Source organism: Anolis carolinensis, chromosome 4, assembly GCF_035594765.1.
Source record: "Anolis carolinensis isolate JA03-04 chromosome 4, rAnoCar3.1.pri, whole genome shotgun sequence".
Lineage (NCBI taxonomy): Eukaryota > Metazoa > Chordata > Lepidosauria > Squamata > Dactyloidae > Anolis > Anolis carolinensis.
Window position 1 is genome coordinate 230449421 of NC_085844.1, and position 19329 is coordinate 230468749.

The 19329-nt window shown below is 41.2% G+C and overlaps 1 protein-coding gene across 1 annotated transcript in view; it reads left to right on the top strand.

Moving 5' to 3' along the window:
- The window catches only part of pard6b (par-6 family cell polarity regulator beta), a 49395-nt gene extending 31856 nt beyond the window's left edge, over positions 1-17539 (top strand). Inside the window, exon 3 of the mRNA XM_062979750.1 lies at positions 13788-17539. Coding sequence (XP_062835820.1) covers positions 13788-14620 — 833 coding nt within the window. The 3' untranslated portion in view covers positions 14621-17539. The remainder of the gene's footprint in view (positions 1-13787) is intronic.
- Positions 17540-19329: the final 1790 nt, after the last annotated feature.

Consider the following 19329-nt stretch of genomic DNA (forward strand, 5'->3'; position numbering starts at 1 on the left):
TGTTAAACTCTAAGTGGAAAAGTGGGGTACATATTAAATATGTATATTGGAAGATACAAGAATGTATACTTCATGTGTTTGTGTCTCCTGATGAGATACTCTGCCTAGATATATTTGAACAAACAAAATATTGTATCTTGAGATTAACTCCACAAACAAGAGACTTGGAAGTTTGTTGTATTGTAAAAACAAACAGAAAGCTCTGCTCATCAGAAATTCTACATATGCCTTTCATACATATCAAAATTATGGACATTGCTGTTAGTCATAGAGACTATTAAACCTTATTGTGATTCCTACTGAAGATTATAGAAGCATTTCTTCAAAGATAGCACTACAGTAAGAAGAACTCCATACATTTCTGAACTGGCAGTAGAAACAGAAAACCATAGATAAGAGTAAACCTGATTGAAATCTACTTCCATCAAAAGTTATCATAGTCACCCTGGATGACCCAGAAAATTCCTAGAAAGGACATCTTTTGTCAGAAGTGGTTAGGTGAAGTACCGATCCCGTGGTTACAAGTGTCATACTGTATAATTTTAAATACTTTTGGCTCTTAGGATAGTGTTTTATCCAGCATTGTACTAGCACAATAATTAGAATAGGGATTCCACTAGTGCTTGTTAAAATAGGAGCAACCCATACAAGGAAGTGCTGGTTTCATAAAATTATTTGGTTTGTGAAATGATTTAATAGCAATAGAGCTAAAATACTAGATTTGATACTGGCACAAGGCTCAAAATGGGATTCCTCAAGAAATGCAAGCAATATTCGTAATATGTCATGGCTAAATATACCCCGTCATCTAATAATGGTATGTTGAAGAACAATTCACAAAGTATTTATTTATTTACTATGTCAAAAGCGAACCAGGGCTATAGTTGTAATGTATTTAAAAACACCAACAAAGTTAAAAACTTGGCATCATACTAAATGTCCTTTGACCAGTAGCTGGCCACTTGGAGTGCCTCTGGTGTGGCTATAAGAAGGTCCTCCGCTGTGCATGTGGCAGGCCTCAGGCTGCATTGTAATAGGTGGCCTATGGTTGCTCTTCTCCACACTCGCATGTCGTGGACCCATTTCTTAAGGTTGGCTCTGCAAAGTAAATTCACAAAGTAAATGATATGAGGCATTTATAAAATCTATACATTCAAGGGCACACTTTAGTTACCGGGCAACCTGTATAATTTTATCTTTCTCAGGTACTGTCCAGGGAAACTGAGTAGCAGCCAATCATGCATAGACAACAGAACATAATTCTATAAATGACTGCCTGCTTGAAGGCTCCTGCGTGGGTTGAGTCACTAGATCTGATCCAAAAACAGTTAGGCAATGTCTCGTTCTTTGTGTCCAGTGTGGCAACATGCAGCTTTGGTTTCACATCGGCAATTCTGCTTATTAAAAGCCAGTCACCTTTGGGCTATATCGATATTCGCCTTATTTATGGTAACTTTTATGATTCCTTGCCAAACGGTTTTCACTGCAGCTGTAAACTGATTAGTTTGTGTCAGAACAATGGTGCCTTTGTAGTGAATGATCTTGCTTTAAAAACATTATTCCAGGGTTTTTGAGAGGCTAAATAGTCATGCAGTCTAGAAAAGTTTATGAACGTTAGTCTTTTAACCGGAATGTATGTATTTTTTTCAAACACTCTGCATTTATTTGTGACACAGTGCAGTTTCAAGATTTGTGTTTCATGGGATAGGATTTATCTGCTACCATGCCATAAGATCCTTACTATATTTCCATGCCCAAAGCAAATGAGAATGTGCTGCCTTACATAGCATTTTTGCTACCAGCTCAATGACTTTTTTTAAGTATGTCAAGATACATCTAAGAAGATAAATTTAAAAGAACACTACACGCTAATTTGTAAGGATTAATTTGTAATACAATGGGTCCTTGTTATCCTCTAGTGCCAGGACCTCTTGAAGATACCCAAATCCATGGATGCTCAAGTTCTATTATATACACGGTGTATAAAATTGTTTCCCTTCCAGAAAATGGCAAAATCAGGTTTTGCTTTTTAGATTTTTTTTTTGAGAGTGGGGATATTTGCAAGGTGTGGATGGTAGAATCTGTGGACATGGAAAGCCAACTGTAACACAAATTGGCTTTTGGGGAAAGGAGTTGAGAACTATTCTGCTACAATGTTAATGAGATGAAGAATAGATATTATGAAGTTAGCATTATTCCTACATATTCATGGCTATGGAATATGCTCTTTATAACCTTCAATAACTTTCCTTTAGCCATGTAGTTATTATACAGCTTTCATTTCACTTAGAATTGTGGAATATCTCCACATAGTAACCGTATTAATAGGTAATGTAGTTTCTTATTCTAATGCTATAACACACATTTATCATTGCTTCCTGGAAAATATTTTTTTCCAATCAAAATTAAATTCCCCTATCTTTCCCTCCCCCCGATAATATGAACATTTCCCATTATGTATAAACAAAATGCCTAAAATAAAGTACTAAAATTAAATAAATATCTGATCTTACCCCATTGTAATGTGTTTTGATGGAAGAAGTCCTGGTTATTAAAGGAAGGCAGTCATTGAACTTTCAACCCAGGCAGCAGTTGAAATCGAGATCTATATATCTACAGATTTAACTTTAACTTGGGTTAAAAATTACTCACTTAGTAGTTTCTTGGGATAGCTTTAGGGCATTTTGAATTTCATTCAGTAATTTCTTTTCGTATGTATGCGTTATCCATTCCTCAAGTTGACAGTGTTCAAAATACTAAGATGGTTTAATAGCTGTTCAAATACAATTATATTACCGTGTTTCCCCGAAAATAAGACAGTGTCTTATATTAATTTTTGCTCCTAAAGATGCTCTAGGTCTTATTTTCAGGGGATGTCTCATTTTTCCATGAAGAAGAATTCACATTTATTGTTGAACAAAAAAAAAAACATTTATTATATACTGTACAGTGGTTGTCATCACAAACCAGCATGACCAGACAAACTGAATCCTATCAAGAATTTCTTGTTACTACCAATATTTCCATGTATAACACTTTATGGTACATACATTTACCAATCCTGAATGCTCTGGTGTTCTGTTCGGCGGGCATGCTTCCAAACAAAAACTTTGCTAGGTCTTACTTTGGGGGGAGGCCTTATATTTAGCAATTCAGCAAAACCTCTACTAGGTCTTATTTTCTGGGGATGTCTTATTTTAGGGGAAACAGGGTAGGTGAATGATAAGATTGGAAGCATTTTCACTGCATTCTCTCTTAAGAGAAATTTGCATTGCTCTGGAGCTTTTCAGTTGGTTCTTATGCCTGCAAGTTTTGAATGCAAGTTTTAAAAGCAGTTACTGAAAAGAAGCATAGAGCTAGAGTTTTCCTTTGCACTGTAGCAGGTGCTATATATGATCATAGACAAAGCGAGCAATGACCACATATCACTCTTACTGAAGGCTCCAGGAGAGACTGCAGTTGAGGGAAGAAAACGCTGAAGTTTTGGATTGTGAAGAAGGCATGAAGTCTTTCTTATATTTGTCTGTTTTGACCCAAAGTGGCCAGTACTACTTTTTTTATTAAAAAAAAACACTCAATGTTTGTTGCACAGCTAAATAATTGAAGCATTAATGGAAGTGACATCAATGTTCGCCGATAGTGCCATTGAACATTTATTTTGTGTTCCCAGATGCACAAATGGCACAGAGTGGTCCTTTGTGCAACTGTATTGTAAAATATTGTTGGCCTTTCTTTTTGGTCCTGGCTTCATACCATAGCATGATGTATAGCAGAAGAATAACTTTTGCATTTTGGTCACTGACATTAAAATAATGCCTGTGAAAGGCTCCTTGTCCCAATGCTTCCAATGTGTTCAAATCCATTATGAACCATTGACGTTCTCTTTGGACTGAGTGTTTGTTCTGGAGCACTTTTGCTTATTGTGAGGTCTGTTTGTTGCTTTGGATGTAAGTAAGTTCCTGAATAAAAAGCCCTGCCGATTGGGTGCTCCTTCATTGAAATGGCTGTATTTCACTTGTTTAATTTTTCCACTATTTCACCTGGAAATCTTTAGACGGTCTTTTTGAACTCGGCATAAATCTGGTACTGTCTTTATGATTTGTAGACAAAGACATTTTGTGTAGTAAAAGGCCCAGTGCTATTCAAAATATTCATAAATGACTTGGATGATAGAATAGAATGCATGCTTAGCAAATTTGCAAGAGAGACAAAATTAGGAAAGATAGCTAAATACCCCAGATGATCGGTTCAGGATCCAAAATTACTTTACCAGATTAGAGAGCTAGGCCAAAACTAACAAAACGAATTTCATCAGGGAAAAACTTAAGGTATTACATTGAAATAGATAGATACAGGATGAATTGCACCATTGTGCCAAAATTATGCTGTTAGATATGAAACATTGCTTTTAAATGTTTAAAACATCACCACATAAAACCTAGAAAGTACTTTCAGCTGTTTTTTCTTTCATACAATAAAAGAGCATTGATTTGAGATTACCAGGATCTCTGCATAATCAGCTAAATCAGTTTTTGATTGCTGTTATGTGACATTGTGTTCTGTTGGGTAGAAAGAAAAGTGTTGGGTTGCATTTTTAGTATGAAAAATGAAACCGTTGTAGTTTATACTGAATCAGATTTAGACACACTTTGGCATTCCTGGGGTCAGTTTCCAACCCGTTGTACCCAGTGTGCACTTACAATGGGAAAATCCTGAAAGTTGTGATGACTCATGGGCCTTGTAGTCCTGCTCATGACATTGTGATGCCTGATGAAGAAGAAAACTTGGGTTTTTTACCTTCCCAGTCAGAACTGGAATCTTCTCAGCAAGATCTTTCCCAGGCAGATCTGGGAACCTTGCACCTGCAAGAAAGCTGTGTCCCAGAAGTATGTCAAACAAACCCTGAGCCTACATCTCCTGTGTTCTCTCGCCATGAATTTTGTAAACAACAGAGAGGTTTGGAAGCAGCCTCGCGCAGGAGTGCTAGAATAACAGCTAAGAATTTAGCCAATTAAGCCTGCTTTTCGTGAGAATCTTTAAGGAGTCAAACATCTGGCCTCAGAGTTTAGCTTTCGTTTCTGGTTCCCAGAGAACTGCTTCGGCGGGAAAGTTAGACTCTATATAGGTGTTTTACCCGCGAAGTAACTTTGCGGAGTCAATTCGTCAGCCTCCGGAGCGAGTTGTGTCTGGACAGCGCGCTCCGTTTCAAGCCTCGTTCCTGCTCAAGCCTTGTCCTGGTTTCCAGCCTTCGCTCCTGTTTCCCAGCCTTTGTTTACCTACGGACCTTGCCTTGTTTCCCAGGACTAAACCTTGCCTTGTTTCACGGATTTTACCAAGTTATTCCACGGACCTTGTTCTTGTTCCTCGTTACCTTGTTCCACGATTCAAGCCTTGTTTCAAGTATCAAGTTATTTCCTAGCCTTGCTCAAGTTCATGGACTAAAGGACCTTGTCATCTCCCCTCACTTTGCTTGGCAAAGTGAGTGTTTCGGTTATTTGGATTACAACTTTGGACCTTAATATTTCATATTGGACATTGTTTCTTTGGACTAATTCTGACCTTTCCTGAAAGGTCTAATTCTGGACTATTTTCTACACTTGTTTTTATTAACTTTATATATTCCTTCAATAAAGATATTAGATAGATTCTGGCCTCTGTGTATGGTTATTGGTGCCTTGCAGCCTGGGTCCTGACAGTTTGACTCCGCCACCCTAAGCACCAATTAACCTCGGCCAGTATGTCTACCGGAGCCGGACCTGGACCGGGCGGCCAGCCGATTACCTACACCATCGACAAGGATGAGGTGGACCGAATCCGTGATAAGCTCAATGCACAGGATGGGGAAATAAAGGGTTTGAAGGAACGCGGAATCCGTCTTCCGGCCATGGCGTTGCCAACCAAATTTACTGGAGAAGCTTCTAAGGTTCATGTTTTCCGTCGCCAATGTCAAGCTTATCTAGAGGCCCGTGCTGCCGAGTTTCCCCAAGAAGACATCAAAGTGGCGTGGGTTTACAGTCTTCTAGACGGGCCAGCGGCCAACTGGGCGACGGCACTGTTCGACCAAGCCTCTCCACACCTAAGATCAGCGCAACGTTTCTTGGACCACCTTAAGGAGACTTGGGGAATCGAGGACAATTTGGAGGCAGCCGGTCACAAACTCCGCCGCCTCTTCCAAGGAGACAGACCCATGTCTCAGTACATAGCCGAGTTCCGAGTGCTGGCCCACAACACCGGCTGGAATGATGTAGCCCTCAGAGGACAATTCCGGGAGGGTCTCAACATCGAAATGCTGGAGGAAATCTCCAAGGTGGATCCTCCCCAGACCCTCGAAGCACTCATTGATCAATGTTTACGGGCTGAAGTCATGATTGCCAACAGGAAACAGTGGGTTCGAGGCCAGAGCGGTAGAGCTGGGGCAAAACCCCCCGCTCCCGCCAGCGTTCAGCCACGTCCAGTGTGGAGACCCCCACCACCAACCCCATACCCCAGAGGAAGCGAGGAGGTGCCGATGCAGTTGGGCAACGTGCGTCCCAGACTAGATGCCGCCGAGAAGGCCCGTCGTCAACGCTTAAACCTCTGTTGGTACTGCGGGAACGGGGGCCACTTCGCCAGAGAGTGCCCAGCCAAAGGGAAGCCCGCCGCCCGTCTTGCGGCGGCGTCCTCCACGGAGACGAAGGCGTCTGAGGCGGCTGGCACACAGCCGGCGGGGGAAGCCAACGACCGGGCGTAGAGAGGCTCGCCAACCCGGTCAAAAAACCCATTCAAGAGCCGCCAACCGGGGTCCTGTTCCTTCTAGTGGTCACCTTATGGTCAGCAAAAAAGGGACCCGTCATGATCCACGCCATGATAGACTCCGGAGCTACCAACAATTTCATTGATAGAGAGTATGCCGACTCTCTGGGATTACAATATCATGACTTCAAGAATGCCCGTGTGGTGCAAGCCATAGACGGCCGCCCCCTCAAGACGGGCCCCGTAAGCCAGTGGTCGGAACCCACCAGGATGTGGATAAGAGAACATATGGAAGAGATTTCTTTCTTTGTTACTGAGGTTCCCCATTTCCCTGTGATTTTGGGGATTCCATGGCTGACACTTCACGACCCAAGCATCTCCTGGTCCAACAGGGAGCTGCAGTTCGCTTCAAAGTACTGCCAAAACCATTGCCTCGTAGCCAAGGTCTGCCATACCACAGACACCGAGCCCATTATCACCTTGCCAAAGAAGTACTCCGAGTATTGGGATGTATTCAATGAAAAAGAAGCCGAGAGACTACCCCCACATAGACCTTATGACTGTGCCATTGACTTGGTGGAGGGGCCCCCGATCCCGCGAGGGCATCTCTACTCCCTGACTGAACCGGAGCAAGAAGCTCTCAGGGAGTTCATAGAGACAAACCTTCGCAAGGGATTCATCAGACCCTCTCAATCTCCAGCCGCCTCCCCGGTGATGTTTGTGAAAAAGAAGTCAGGAGACTTACGCTTGGTGGTGGACTATAGAGCATTGAACAATATCACAAAGCGAAACAGCTATCCCCTGCCTTTAATCTCGGACCTTCTAGACCGACTCCGAGGAGCCAAGGTCTACACCAAGCTGGATCTTCGGGGGGCTTATAATCTAGTTCGCATCAGAGAAGGGGACGAGTGGAAGACCGCCTTCCAGACTAAATTCGGATTATTTGAGTCCCGAGTTATGAATTATGGATTATGCGGAGCTCCCGCAACGTTCCAGCATTTTGTCAATGACATCTTTCAGGATTATCTAGATCGGTTCTTGATAATCTACCTCGACGATTTTTTGGTGTTTTCTAGATCACAATCAGAGCATGAGAACCACGTCAAAATGGTGTTACAACGATTGCGGGATCATGGGCTCTATGCCAAGCTAGAAAAATGCGCTTTTGATCTACAAGAGGTAGATTTCCTGGGGTACCGCATCTCGCCTCTAGGGCTCTCCATGGACCCGGCAAAGGTTTCAGCAGTATTGGAATGGCGGGCGCCAACCAACAAGAAAGAGGTGCAGCGTTTCTTGGGGTTCGCGAACTATTACCGCAAGTTCATTCCAGATTTTGCCCGCTGGTCTGACCCAATCACCAGCTGCATCCGTGGGAAACAGCCCTTCCGCTGGACAGATCAAGCAGAGAAAGGGTTCCAGCAACTAAAGAAATTATTCACGTCCCAGCCAATTCTTCAGCACCCAGATCCTGAAACCCTTTTTGTTGTGCAAGCAGATGCCTCTGATGTGGCAATTGGGGCTGTACTCCTACAACCGGTGGGAGATCACCTTCATCCTTGTGCCTTTTATTCCCGTCAACTAACAGCACCAGAGAGAAATTACACCATCTGGGAAAAGGAACTATTGGCCATAAAGGCAGCCTTTGAAACTTGGAGACATTGGCTAGAAGGGGCCAAATTTCCCATTGAAGTCCATACTGATCATCGGAATCTAGAGCATCTAAGAACCGCCCGCAAACTAAATCAGAGGCAACAACGTTGGGCTTTATTCTTTGAACGTTTTAACTTCCAGATTCATTATGTAACCCCAGCTCAAACCAAGCAAGCAGACGCCCTGTCACGTAAACCGGAATACGCTGCAGGACGCAAGGAGACCTTTGAATCCCAACTATTACAGCCCGAGAACTTTGCCACGCTCACAGTGGGGAACACCAAATCCACTCTCATTGATTCAGCTTCTCCTACTCTTGGACCCCTCTGTGCTCAAGAAATCAGGGCTAGTCAGCAAGCAGATGCCTGGGCGCAAGACCAACTCCGTCAAGGATTGCAATTTCCCTTCTCACTTAAGGATGGACTGCTTTGCTATAGAAATCATGTTTATATCCCACCAGGGCAGGGCAGGGAAAAAGCACTTCGTCTGTGTCATGACTGCAAGCCAGCAGGGCATTTCGGACTATTTAAAACCATGCATTTGATCCTAAGAGATTTCTGGTGGCCCAAGATCCGCAAGGATGTGGAAAAATATGTCAACACCTGCCCAGTATGCCAGCGCTCCAAGACAAGACGGGAGAAGCCCTCAGGGCTTCTGCATCCCCTTCCTACTCCATCTCGCCCATGGGAAATAATCTCTGCGGATTTTATCACTGACCTACCACCTTCCTGTGGATTCACCACGATCCTAGTGGTGGTGGACCTTTTCACCAAGTTAGCCCATTTCATTCCCTGTGAAGGCCTTCCCACGGCCAAAGAGACGGCAGATCTATTCCTCCAACATGTTTTCAGATTACATGGATTGCCCAAGAGTCTGGTCACAGACCGTGGATCTCAATTCACCTCTCGTTTCTGGAAGGCACTACAAAAACTATTGGGCATAGACTCTCGTTTATCTTCAGCTCATCATCCTCAAACAGATGGGCAAACGGAGCGCACCAATGCCACTTTGGAACAGTACCTTCGCTGTTATGTAAACTACCAACAGGATAATTGGGCTTCTCTATTACCACTGTCAGAGTTTGCCTACAACAATGGAGTCCAGGCTTCTACAAAAGAAACGCCGTTCTTTGCAAACTACGGCTTCCATCCACGTTTCTTTCCCCCTGTCATTGAAACTTCAGAAGTCCCCGCAGCAGAGGATTGGCTGCAGGAACTCACAGCGGTGCAACAACTTTTGCTCCAATAACTAGACCAAGCCAAGGAGGACTATAAACGTCACGCGGACAAACATCGCCAACCGGGCCCCGAAATCAAGGTAGGAGATCGGGTTTTTCTGTCCACTCGCTTTTTGCCCTCCCATCGCCCTTGCCGGAAGTTAGATGCCCGTTTCATTGGCCCCTATCCTGTGGTGGCGCAATTAAACCCCGTGACTTTCAAACTCCAACTTCCGCGTTCAATGCGCATTCACCCAGTGTTTCACCGCTCCCTGCTCCTTCCGGCGGATGGTGTGCGTCCTGATACAGACCAACCGGCCCCCCCTCCTGTTTTGATGAATGGGGAGGAGGAGTTCGAGGTTGAGGACATTTTGGATTCTCGCTTTCACCGCCGCCGCCTGCAATATCTCATTGACTGGGTGGGTTTTGGCCCTGAGGAACGTTCTTGGGAAGACGCCTCCACAGTCCATGCTCCTGATCTGACCCGTCGCTTTCATCAGACCTATCCCGCCAAGCCACGACCTCGCGCCTCGGGGAGAGAGTCCCAGTTTGGGAGGGGGCTTGAGGAGGGGGATAGTGTGATGACTCATGGGCCTTGTAGTCCTGCTCATGACATTGTGATGCCTGATGAAGAAGAAAACTTGGGTTTTTTACCTTCCCAGTCAGAACTGGAATCTTCTCAGCAAGATCTTTCCCAGGCAGATCTGGGAACCTTGCACCTGCAAGAAAGCTGTGTCCCAGAAGTATGTCAAACAAACCCTGAGCCTACATCTCCTGTGTTCTCTCGCCATGAATTTTGTAAACAACAGAGAGGTTTGGAAGCAGCCTCGCGCAGGAGTGCTAGAATAACAGCTAAGAATTTAGCCAATTAAGCCTGCTTTTCGTGAGAATCTTTAAGGAGTCAAACATCTGGCCTCAGAGTTTAGCTTTCGTTTCTGGTTCCCAGAGAACTGCTTCGGCGGGAAAGTTAGACTCTATATAGGTGTTTTACCCGCGAAGTAACTTTGCGGAGTCAATTCGTCAGCCTCCGGAGCGAGTTGTGTCTGGACAGCGCGCTCCGTTTCAAGCCTCGTTCCTGCTCAAGCCTTGTCCTGGTTTCCAGCCTTCGCTCCTGTTTCCCAGCCTTTGTTTACCTACGGACCTTGCCTTGTTTCCCAGGACTAAACCTTGCCTTGTTTCACGGATTTTACCAAGTTATTCCACGGACCTTGTTCTTGTTCCTCGTTACCTTGTTCCACGATTCAAGCCTTGTTTCAAGTATCAAGTTATTTCCTAGCCTTGCTCAAGTTCATGGACTAAAGGACCTTGTCATCTCCCCTCACTTTGCTTGGCAAAGTGAGTGTTTCGGTTATTTGGATTACAACTTTGGACCTTAATATTTCATATTGGACATTGTTTCTTTGGACTAATTCTGACCTTTCCTGAAAGGTCTAATTCTGGACTATTTTCTACACTTGTTTTTATTAACTTTATATATTCCTTCAATAAAGATATTAGATAGATTCTGGCCTCTGTGTATGGTTATTGGTGCCTTGCAGCCTGGGTCCTGACAAAAGTGGTCAGAGAAATAAAGAGATTTGTAATGTAAAACTATAGGAATGGAGACTTGTAATGTAATTGAAAGATGAATCACATTTGTTAGAGAGTTCCTGAAATTCCTAGATACATTTTTCACTACAAATATTTTGGGCTGGGCATGGAGTAGAAGACTCTACAAAGGTGGGCTTTCCCTCTTGCTGTAATAATCCTGAAACAAACTAATTTTGCATGGCTTGGTCAATGTTTGCAGCTAAGGGGAAGTGATACAATAAAACGTAGCTTCTGCTGGATTTGACAAAGGAACTGCTTATATTTTCAAAACCATTGCCTGTGTTGTGAACACATAATTAATCATTTGAAGCAATGTTCACTGAACTTTTTTATACTTAACAGTAGTTCTCTGGCAGATTTGACTTGGTCTTTCTCTCCTTCCTTCAGGCTTAATTCTGTTCATAGATTGGAAATTAATGGAGGATCTTTTTCTTAAGGCTAACAGAAGGGCTAATGGTTGGATAGAGTCTCTTTAAGGAAAAATGTGTCCATGTATACCAGCAACTGTTGGTATACATTCTGTTGACTTGTGGTCAATAAGAAAGGACTTTAACCATAAAGGCAAACAAAACTATATAACCAGATTGAAAATGAGTCTGAAAGTAGTCATGTGTCTTTACCCTTAAAAAGAAAGGTTCAGCAATCTTATCTGTTTCAAGACTTGCAGAGTCTTCTAACCATCTGTAAATAATTTCCTCACTACAGTTATTAAAACCTTTTTCAAAGTGGAATTAGAGACCGTAGATTGCAGCATACTTTAGATGTGTGTTGAGACGTACCGCTCTGTACCAGTTATCTCGACTATAATGTCAAAGAAATGTTCAACCTAGGGTGAAATGTTCAACTTGTCCCGAAGAGCTATAAATTAGAAGACATTGATTAATTAGCTAAGTATGTGAGGAACCATAACTTTTATTTCTCTGATTGACATCTATATATAAATTTAGTTAAGCAGTGGATTCAAATGAAGTTTACAAATTCTCCTTCTTGAAGTAGCTTTTTAGCAAAACAATCCTTTTGCTAAAAGCTGTCTAAAATCAACTCAAGAACTTTTTTCAGCTTGAGCTCCAGGGCGTGAGGAGCATTAGTTTGTGGTTTAACTTCTTGCTAGAAGTATCTTCCAATATTTGAATATGTTACTTATTTAGTCTCTTACCATCCATTTTACCTACTCTCAGTGAGGGGCAGGGAAGAAAACTTGTGGAATGGTATTTGTTTTCAGATTAAAACCAGGTCATTTGGATAACATCCAAGTATTTGGCAGGAGCTGGTCCACTGGCTGTTTGCCTTTCCCCATTCTTTTTATCCTAATATACTGAAACTCGAGAAAAAGGAGAACATAACAGAGATTTATACTTTGAGGAAAGAATTCTAAGTGCATATCTTGTAAACCAAGAGTGGGAATCTTGTTCACTCCCAAAAGTTGGAATCATTTTCAAAGAAGGTATTGAGGGCCACTTTCCAATATAAAACCTAAGATAAGGTAAAGGTTTAAAGCTGGGGCTAACAGCAAGAGCTCACCCCACTCCCCAGATTTGAACCACCAACCTTTTGTCAGCAAGTTCAGAAGCTCAGTGGTTTAATCCACTGTACCACCGGGGGCTCCTAAAGCCTAAGATAATAATAAAAAATAAAAATACCAGTATAGTTTGGTTTGAAACTCCTCTTGCAATCAATTAAGCCAGTGGTTCTCAACCTGTGGGTCCCCAGATGTTTTGGCCTTCAGCTCCCAGAAATCCTAACAGCTGGGAAACTAGCTGGGATTTCTAGGAGTTCTAGGCCAAAACTAAGCCACAGAGGATTGCCTTCAGAAAACATCCCATACTGGTGTCATGTGGAAGGAGCATTGCCATCTGTGAGGCCACTATTGTGTCAGATTCAACTCCAAGGCCCCACCTGTCTTAAATCATCTTCTAGTACAAATGTCTATACTAAAAATGCTTGACTGAGAGCCTTCTGATCATAGGTGCATAGAATAAAATATAGGCATGTGGAAGCCCTCCTGTATGGTTGCACCCCAACTAAGAGCAAATAGTTATGGGATAGGAGAAGAGAGTCATCCCTATTTTTAACTAATTCCTATCTCTGGCCATTGTCCATGCTAGTTAGGATGGGAATTACAATTCAGAAAGAACAGGTGACGGTTGAGATAGGGACTGCTACTCTTTTCCCACAAAATTAGATCAAGACGCCTCAACAATATGAGCAGCTTTGGCTATAGGAAATTTTGGTAGATCTGATTAGATGCTAGGCCCAGTTCTCCATGTCTGGGATTTCTTTTTATATCTTTCTGTATAGGAAATTCCTCTGTTTTAAACAGAACCGGAGGAAAATAGACTGATGATGATCCATGTACTTCTCTGGCTTGCTTCTATAGCTTTCACTGTTTTTATCAATTTTCTTGCAACAGACTGGCTAGCTTTTAAAATATCTGGAATTTAAAATGCATTTTTTAAAAATGCAAAAAAACCACAACAACAACCCAATACTATGCCAAAAACTGTTATTGATTGTTCTTTAGAGTGACTGAAACTTCAAACATTGCATTTGAACCTTACTAATGTGCAATTTCTCTCCCTTGCCTCTTTTGTTTTTGCAGAAGACGCTGACTACAGTGCCTTTGGGACAGATACCTTGACAAGGAAGAAAAATGTCTTAACAAATGTGCTGCGTCCAGACAACCATAGGAAAAAGCCGCACATTGTGATTAGTATGCCACAAGACTTCAGACCGGTGTCTTCTATTATAGATGTAGACATACTCCCAGAAACCCATCGCAGAGTGCGGCTATACAAATATGGAACTGATAAGCCACTAGGATTTTATATACGGGATGGCTCTAGTGTCAGAGTGACATCCCATGGGCTAGAGAAAGTTCCAGGGATTTTCATATCCAGGCTTGTTCCTGGAGGCCTGGCTCAAAGCACAGGTTTATTGGCTGTCAATGATGAAGTTCTGGAAGTGAATGGTATAGAAGTTTCAGGGAAAAGCCTTGATCAGGTTACAGACATGATGATTGCCAACAGCCGTAACTTGATCATTACTGTGCGACCAGCGAACCAGAGGAACAATGTTGTTAGGAACAGCCGGACGTCTGGTAGCTCAGGACAATCCACAGATACCAGCCTTCCTAGTTACACTCCACATACAGTGTCAACGTACCAACCTGAAGAAGAGGAAGACAGTGATGAGGATGATATCATTATTGAAGACAACGGTGAGCCACAACAAATTCCAAAAGCTGCTCCTTCCAGTGAAAGCCTGGAATCGTTGACACAAACTGAAACCCTTCATGAGTCCATGCAAAATGGCTTCATTTCTTCCAGAGAAGCAAACTTGTATTGTTCAACGAGCAGCATTAACATGGAGTTTCAAAACCAGGACTCAGAACAGAAGACCTTAGAAGAAGATGGGACAATCATAACTTTGTGAAACTGCTTCGGTTTATTGAGTTTCTGAAATCAAGAGGCCATAACTTCTTTTTAACTTGGCTGTATTGAAAACAGTATAGATCTCAGATAACCGTATTCCAGTAGCTTTTTAGATCTCCAGAATGAAGTTTTGAGACATGTCTTTTATTCCATTTTGGTACATAACTAAATGAATAATATATCGGAACATGGGAGTGTTTCTTATTTCATTGTCAGACAGGACAGCATTGCTGTAACTTAAAATTCTGCAGATGCATTTTTCCAGAGATGTTTTTGAGATGAACTGTACATTGATAGGTAATGTTGCTTTTCATGTTTTATTGCCTTGGGATTTGGCTGCATGTGTTATCAACCATAGAATTGTAAATTTCAGTGCTGTTTTGTCTTCATGTGAGCATTAGCCCAAGGCATACCGTATTTCAGCACAAAAACATTAATGAAACATAAGAACTAACTACAACAATTTTATGCTAATTAAAATATTTTAAATAATTAAAATTGATCAATTTCCTTTTCTTACAAAATTTAATTAAATTTATAAAATTAGAAGGGGGCTCTTGGACTTAATGATACACTGGATAATTCAGAGGAATACCTGTGTTTTACCTTTTTGAAAACAAATACTTTGCTGTATTGTGATCTACTACTGATAAAATCTCCACTGTAAATTGTTTGATCTACAATGTGTGGCTATATATTTGTGCCCTTTGGTGATAGGAAATAAGATCTTGAATGTTATGCTGTAATCCAGGAGTATTGACATCTGTGGAATTTTCGTTGTATTTCAGTGGGAAAATTGCAGGGATAGGATCAACATCTAGACACTGAGACCTGCAAAAACACAAGCAGGACCTAGTACAGATGTTTGTATTCTTCCCTCCATCATCTTTTTTGTTGTTATTGTTATATTTCTAGGTTGCTGGATGTAGCCATGCATTTAATTTCCCACAATGTCCAGTTCCAAAGCTTTGGGGTAAATGGAAAGCATGGGTCCTTTCAGCTTCCCAGAGCTGCTGCTATCACAGCCAAGACCACAAGGGCTCATTCACACAGGATATTTTTACCTTGGGCTCACTCTATAGAGCTGTTTCCATTGTACCCGTCATGTGAAAGTCTACAAATGTTATTTATTTTGTACTTCAACTGTACCCTTGGTTTACAGTGTCTCCTGTTTTCTATGTCTGAAATGGAATGATTTTCAAAGTGTAACATTTGTAAATCCAAGGGCTAGTTCAAATGTTGGATTTGGCTATCAGGTAATTTATAATTGGAATTTTTAACGAGGTAAAGATGTAGTGGAAGAGTTCCATCAAGATGTCAGGTTGTATTCTCACAAATCAGTGAGTTTTATTGGGTTTGTTGAGTTGATTTCCCTGTGACAAAAAGGTTTTTTATAAAGCTTTCAGCTAAGGATATCTTTTAATTTATCTTTTGTGTATATGTTTATACCATTTTCTTCACGTACTTATGACTAAAGTGGAGTCCACTTGATTGCCACACAAATGGAGACGACTGGTTGCACACCTTTTCATCATTGAAGTGTTTGCCTGGTACTACTATGGATCTAACATGCGTTGTACTTTAGATGAATTGTAAAATGGATTTGATCAAACATGGAAGCATGGGAACCAAAATATTGGTGAAAGAGTTGGATGTTAATTTATTGTGAAAATGTATAGGTTTGTTATGCTGTTTAATTCATTTGCTTTGATTTTTGGTACGTGCTACAATCATTTGCATGTTTTTTGTATATATTTCACTGCAGTTACCAGCTTAAGGAATTGTTTTATTATACTATGCTTACATTTTATTCCATAAGATCATAGTTTCAACCAAGTTGCTTGCATAATGAAATGGAGTATACTCCATATCCTATACGTGCACACTTGTAAAAAAAAAAAAAAACCTAAACTTGGTTTGAAGCTATTTCAGAATGCCTAATAAAATTTTGGGATTTGAAAAAAAGCAGTCAATGTTAGAGATGGAGGGAAATAAGCAAAAGGCTTCATGTCTTCTGCTCTTGAAATGACAGACTGCACTGCATATAATTGCAGAGGAATGCAGTTGCCGTGATGACAGAACTATAACCTTTCTATCACAACTGTATTTTTACTAAGTCTTATTCAATCAAATTGCTGAAACATAATATTAAAAATTAATTTTATATATAATACAGTACTGGACTTCAGTGTAATCAGACTGATGTAAACTTTCATATACTACCTCTTAAACTTCAACCATTAGCATCTTATGGGGAGGGTGTTGTCTTGTGCTGGAGGAATACATGAAGGCTTAATGTGTATGCATTTTTTAAAATGTAAAATCCAGAATCTAAGTAAGGAAACTTAGATTTTTATTGTTTTAATATTCTGTTGTATGTTTTTGTGTATGTGTAATACACACATTCCCAATTTTTGATTGAAGCATATCTCATTATGTATGAACAAATAATTTGGGCTTCTTCATCACAGAATGAAAGTTCTTGTGTTATTTGTACTTATTTACAACAGTGAGACAAATGTAAACCCCTCTAAAGCAATTTGGGGATGGACTAGCCTTTAAGTGCACCTTATCTGAAAGAGCGAAATATGGCTACAGTGGTACACTTTTTTGGAGTTATTGTATAATTCCAGATGAAGTCAAGCTGAACTGTGAAATCATTGTTCTTCCACCCTGACTTAGGAAGTTATTGTCATGTACTTTTGTGACCTCTGCATTTTCTAACTAAAATCTTTATGCAACATGATTTTTACATGAACATGTATAATATGTCAAAATGTCAGTATTTTTCTTACCACTTCAATGTGTGATGTACATCAATGCCACTAAATGAACTTTGATTTTACAAAAGTCAAATTGTCATGAGTTATATGTTAGTCATATTTTTATGAACATGATAATAAAAAAACCTATAACTATTGTTAATTTGCCATTTGCAAACTTTCAATAATGTCTTATCCTGAAGTCTGGAGATTTTAAAGATGATTTGGTGGTCTCCTCCAGATCATGATGTATTTGTGTAGGTACCAACTTATTGGTTGCAAAAGTAGAAATCATTTAGAGAGCTCACAATACAGAGCATGCCCCTTTAAATCCTAATTCATCACAAGGGGGGAAATAAAAGAAAAATCACATAATTTCATGGAAAGCTCTGGAACTGAAAATGAAATGGTTGCCTTCATTACAGCTGAAGTGGAATATACTTGAAAACTAACCAACCTTTTACATAGATACTCCACATTTGTTCCATGATAGAACTTAACAGTAGTATGCTTCTGGTCTTCCATCCAGGTGTTAGCCAAATCCAGGTCTGACTTTACACAAACTTGGATTTATATTACTCTTTTGTGTCCTTTCGATGAAAGAATGTGTGTTCATTTTATTATAGTAAACTCTGAAAGCTGCATTTCACAAAAGCATCTATTAGGACTAGGTTTTACATCTCCCATATCAGCTTCTCTGTCAGCCAGAAATTCTGCTGTGATTTACTGTCTATTTACAGGAGCTGGTTGTTTTGCAACAATACAGCCAAAGAAATACCTCTCTGTAATGGAGACTCCTCCTTTGGAGGCTTTTAAACAGAAGCTGGATGACCATCTGTCAGGGGGTGCTTTGATTGGCTTTTCCTGCATAGCAAGGGATTGGACTAGATGGCCCATGTGGTCCCTTCCAACTCTAAAATTCTATGTTAAAGGGAGCCTTTCAACATCTGTGGTAGATGGGCAGGAATGGGGAAAGACATCATATTTAGACTATACTGAGGGCAGTCAAAAAGGAGGGAGATCATATTGTGCAACTTAGCATTGCATGAACATTCATATAAAAAGGGATAGGGAATGGTGAACCACCAGATGGTGGCAGACTGCAGCTCTCATCATTCCCTCACCAATAATAATAATAATAATAATAATAAGTTTATTTGTATCCCGCCTCCATCTCCCCCGAAGGGGACTCAGGGAGGCTTACAGCAAAATCAAAATACAAACAATGATAAAATATAAAACATCAGGACAAAAACAAAACCAATAAAAAAATACACAATAAGTTAGTTAAAAACCACAACGCAGAATTAAAACATCAGGTTAAAAACAATGAGATTGCAATAGTGGATAAGCAAAGTGTACGGTGCACATTATGGGTAACAAATTCATAAATAGATAAAGTGCATTAGAATCATTTAAGGTCACATTAGGTACGGTAGGGAAGAGTCCTGAGTAATATCAATCAATCAGGAATCGGGAAGAGCGACCAGTGCAAAAGGTCGAGGAGCATAATTGTGATGGAAAAAAGATGATCTTAACCAAAGGCCTGAGTGAAAAGCCAAGTTTTCAGACTCTTCCGAAATGCCATCAAGGTGGGGGCTTGCCTGATCTCCCTAGGCAGCAAATTCCATAACCGGGGGGCCACTACAGAGAAGGCCCTGTCCCTCGTCCCCACCAACCGCGCTTGCGATGCTGGCGGAAGCGAGAGGAGGGCCTCCCCTGATGACCGAAGAGACCGTACAGGTTCGTAGGGGGAGAGACGATCCCGAAGGTAGATGGGTCCCAAACCGTTTTGAGCTTTATAGGTGATCACCAGCACTTTGAATTGGGTCCGGAAAATAAGCGGCAGCCAGTGGAGCTCCTTGAACAGGAGGGTTGACCGCTCTCTGTATTGACTTTAAGCTGGTTAGTGCTGATATGGCTTGTGATCCAACTCTGGGCTATATTA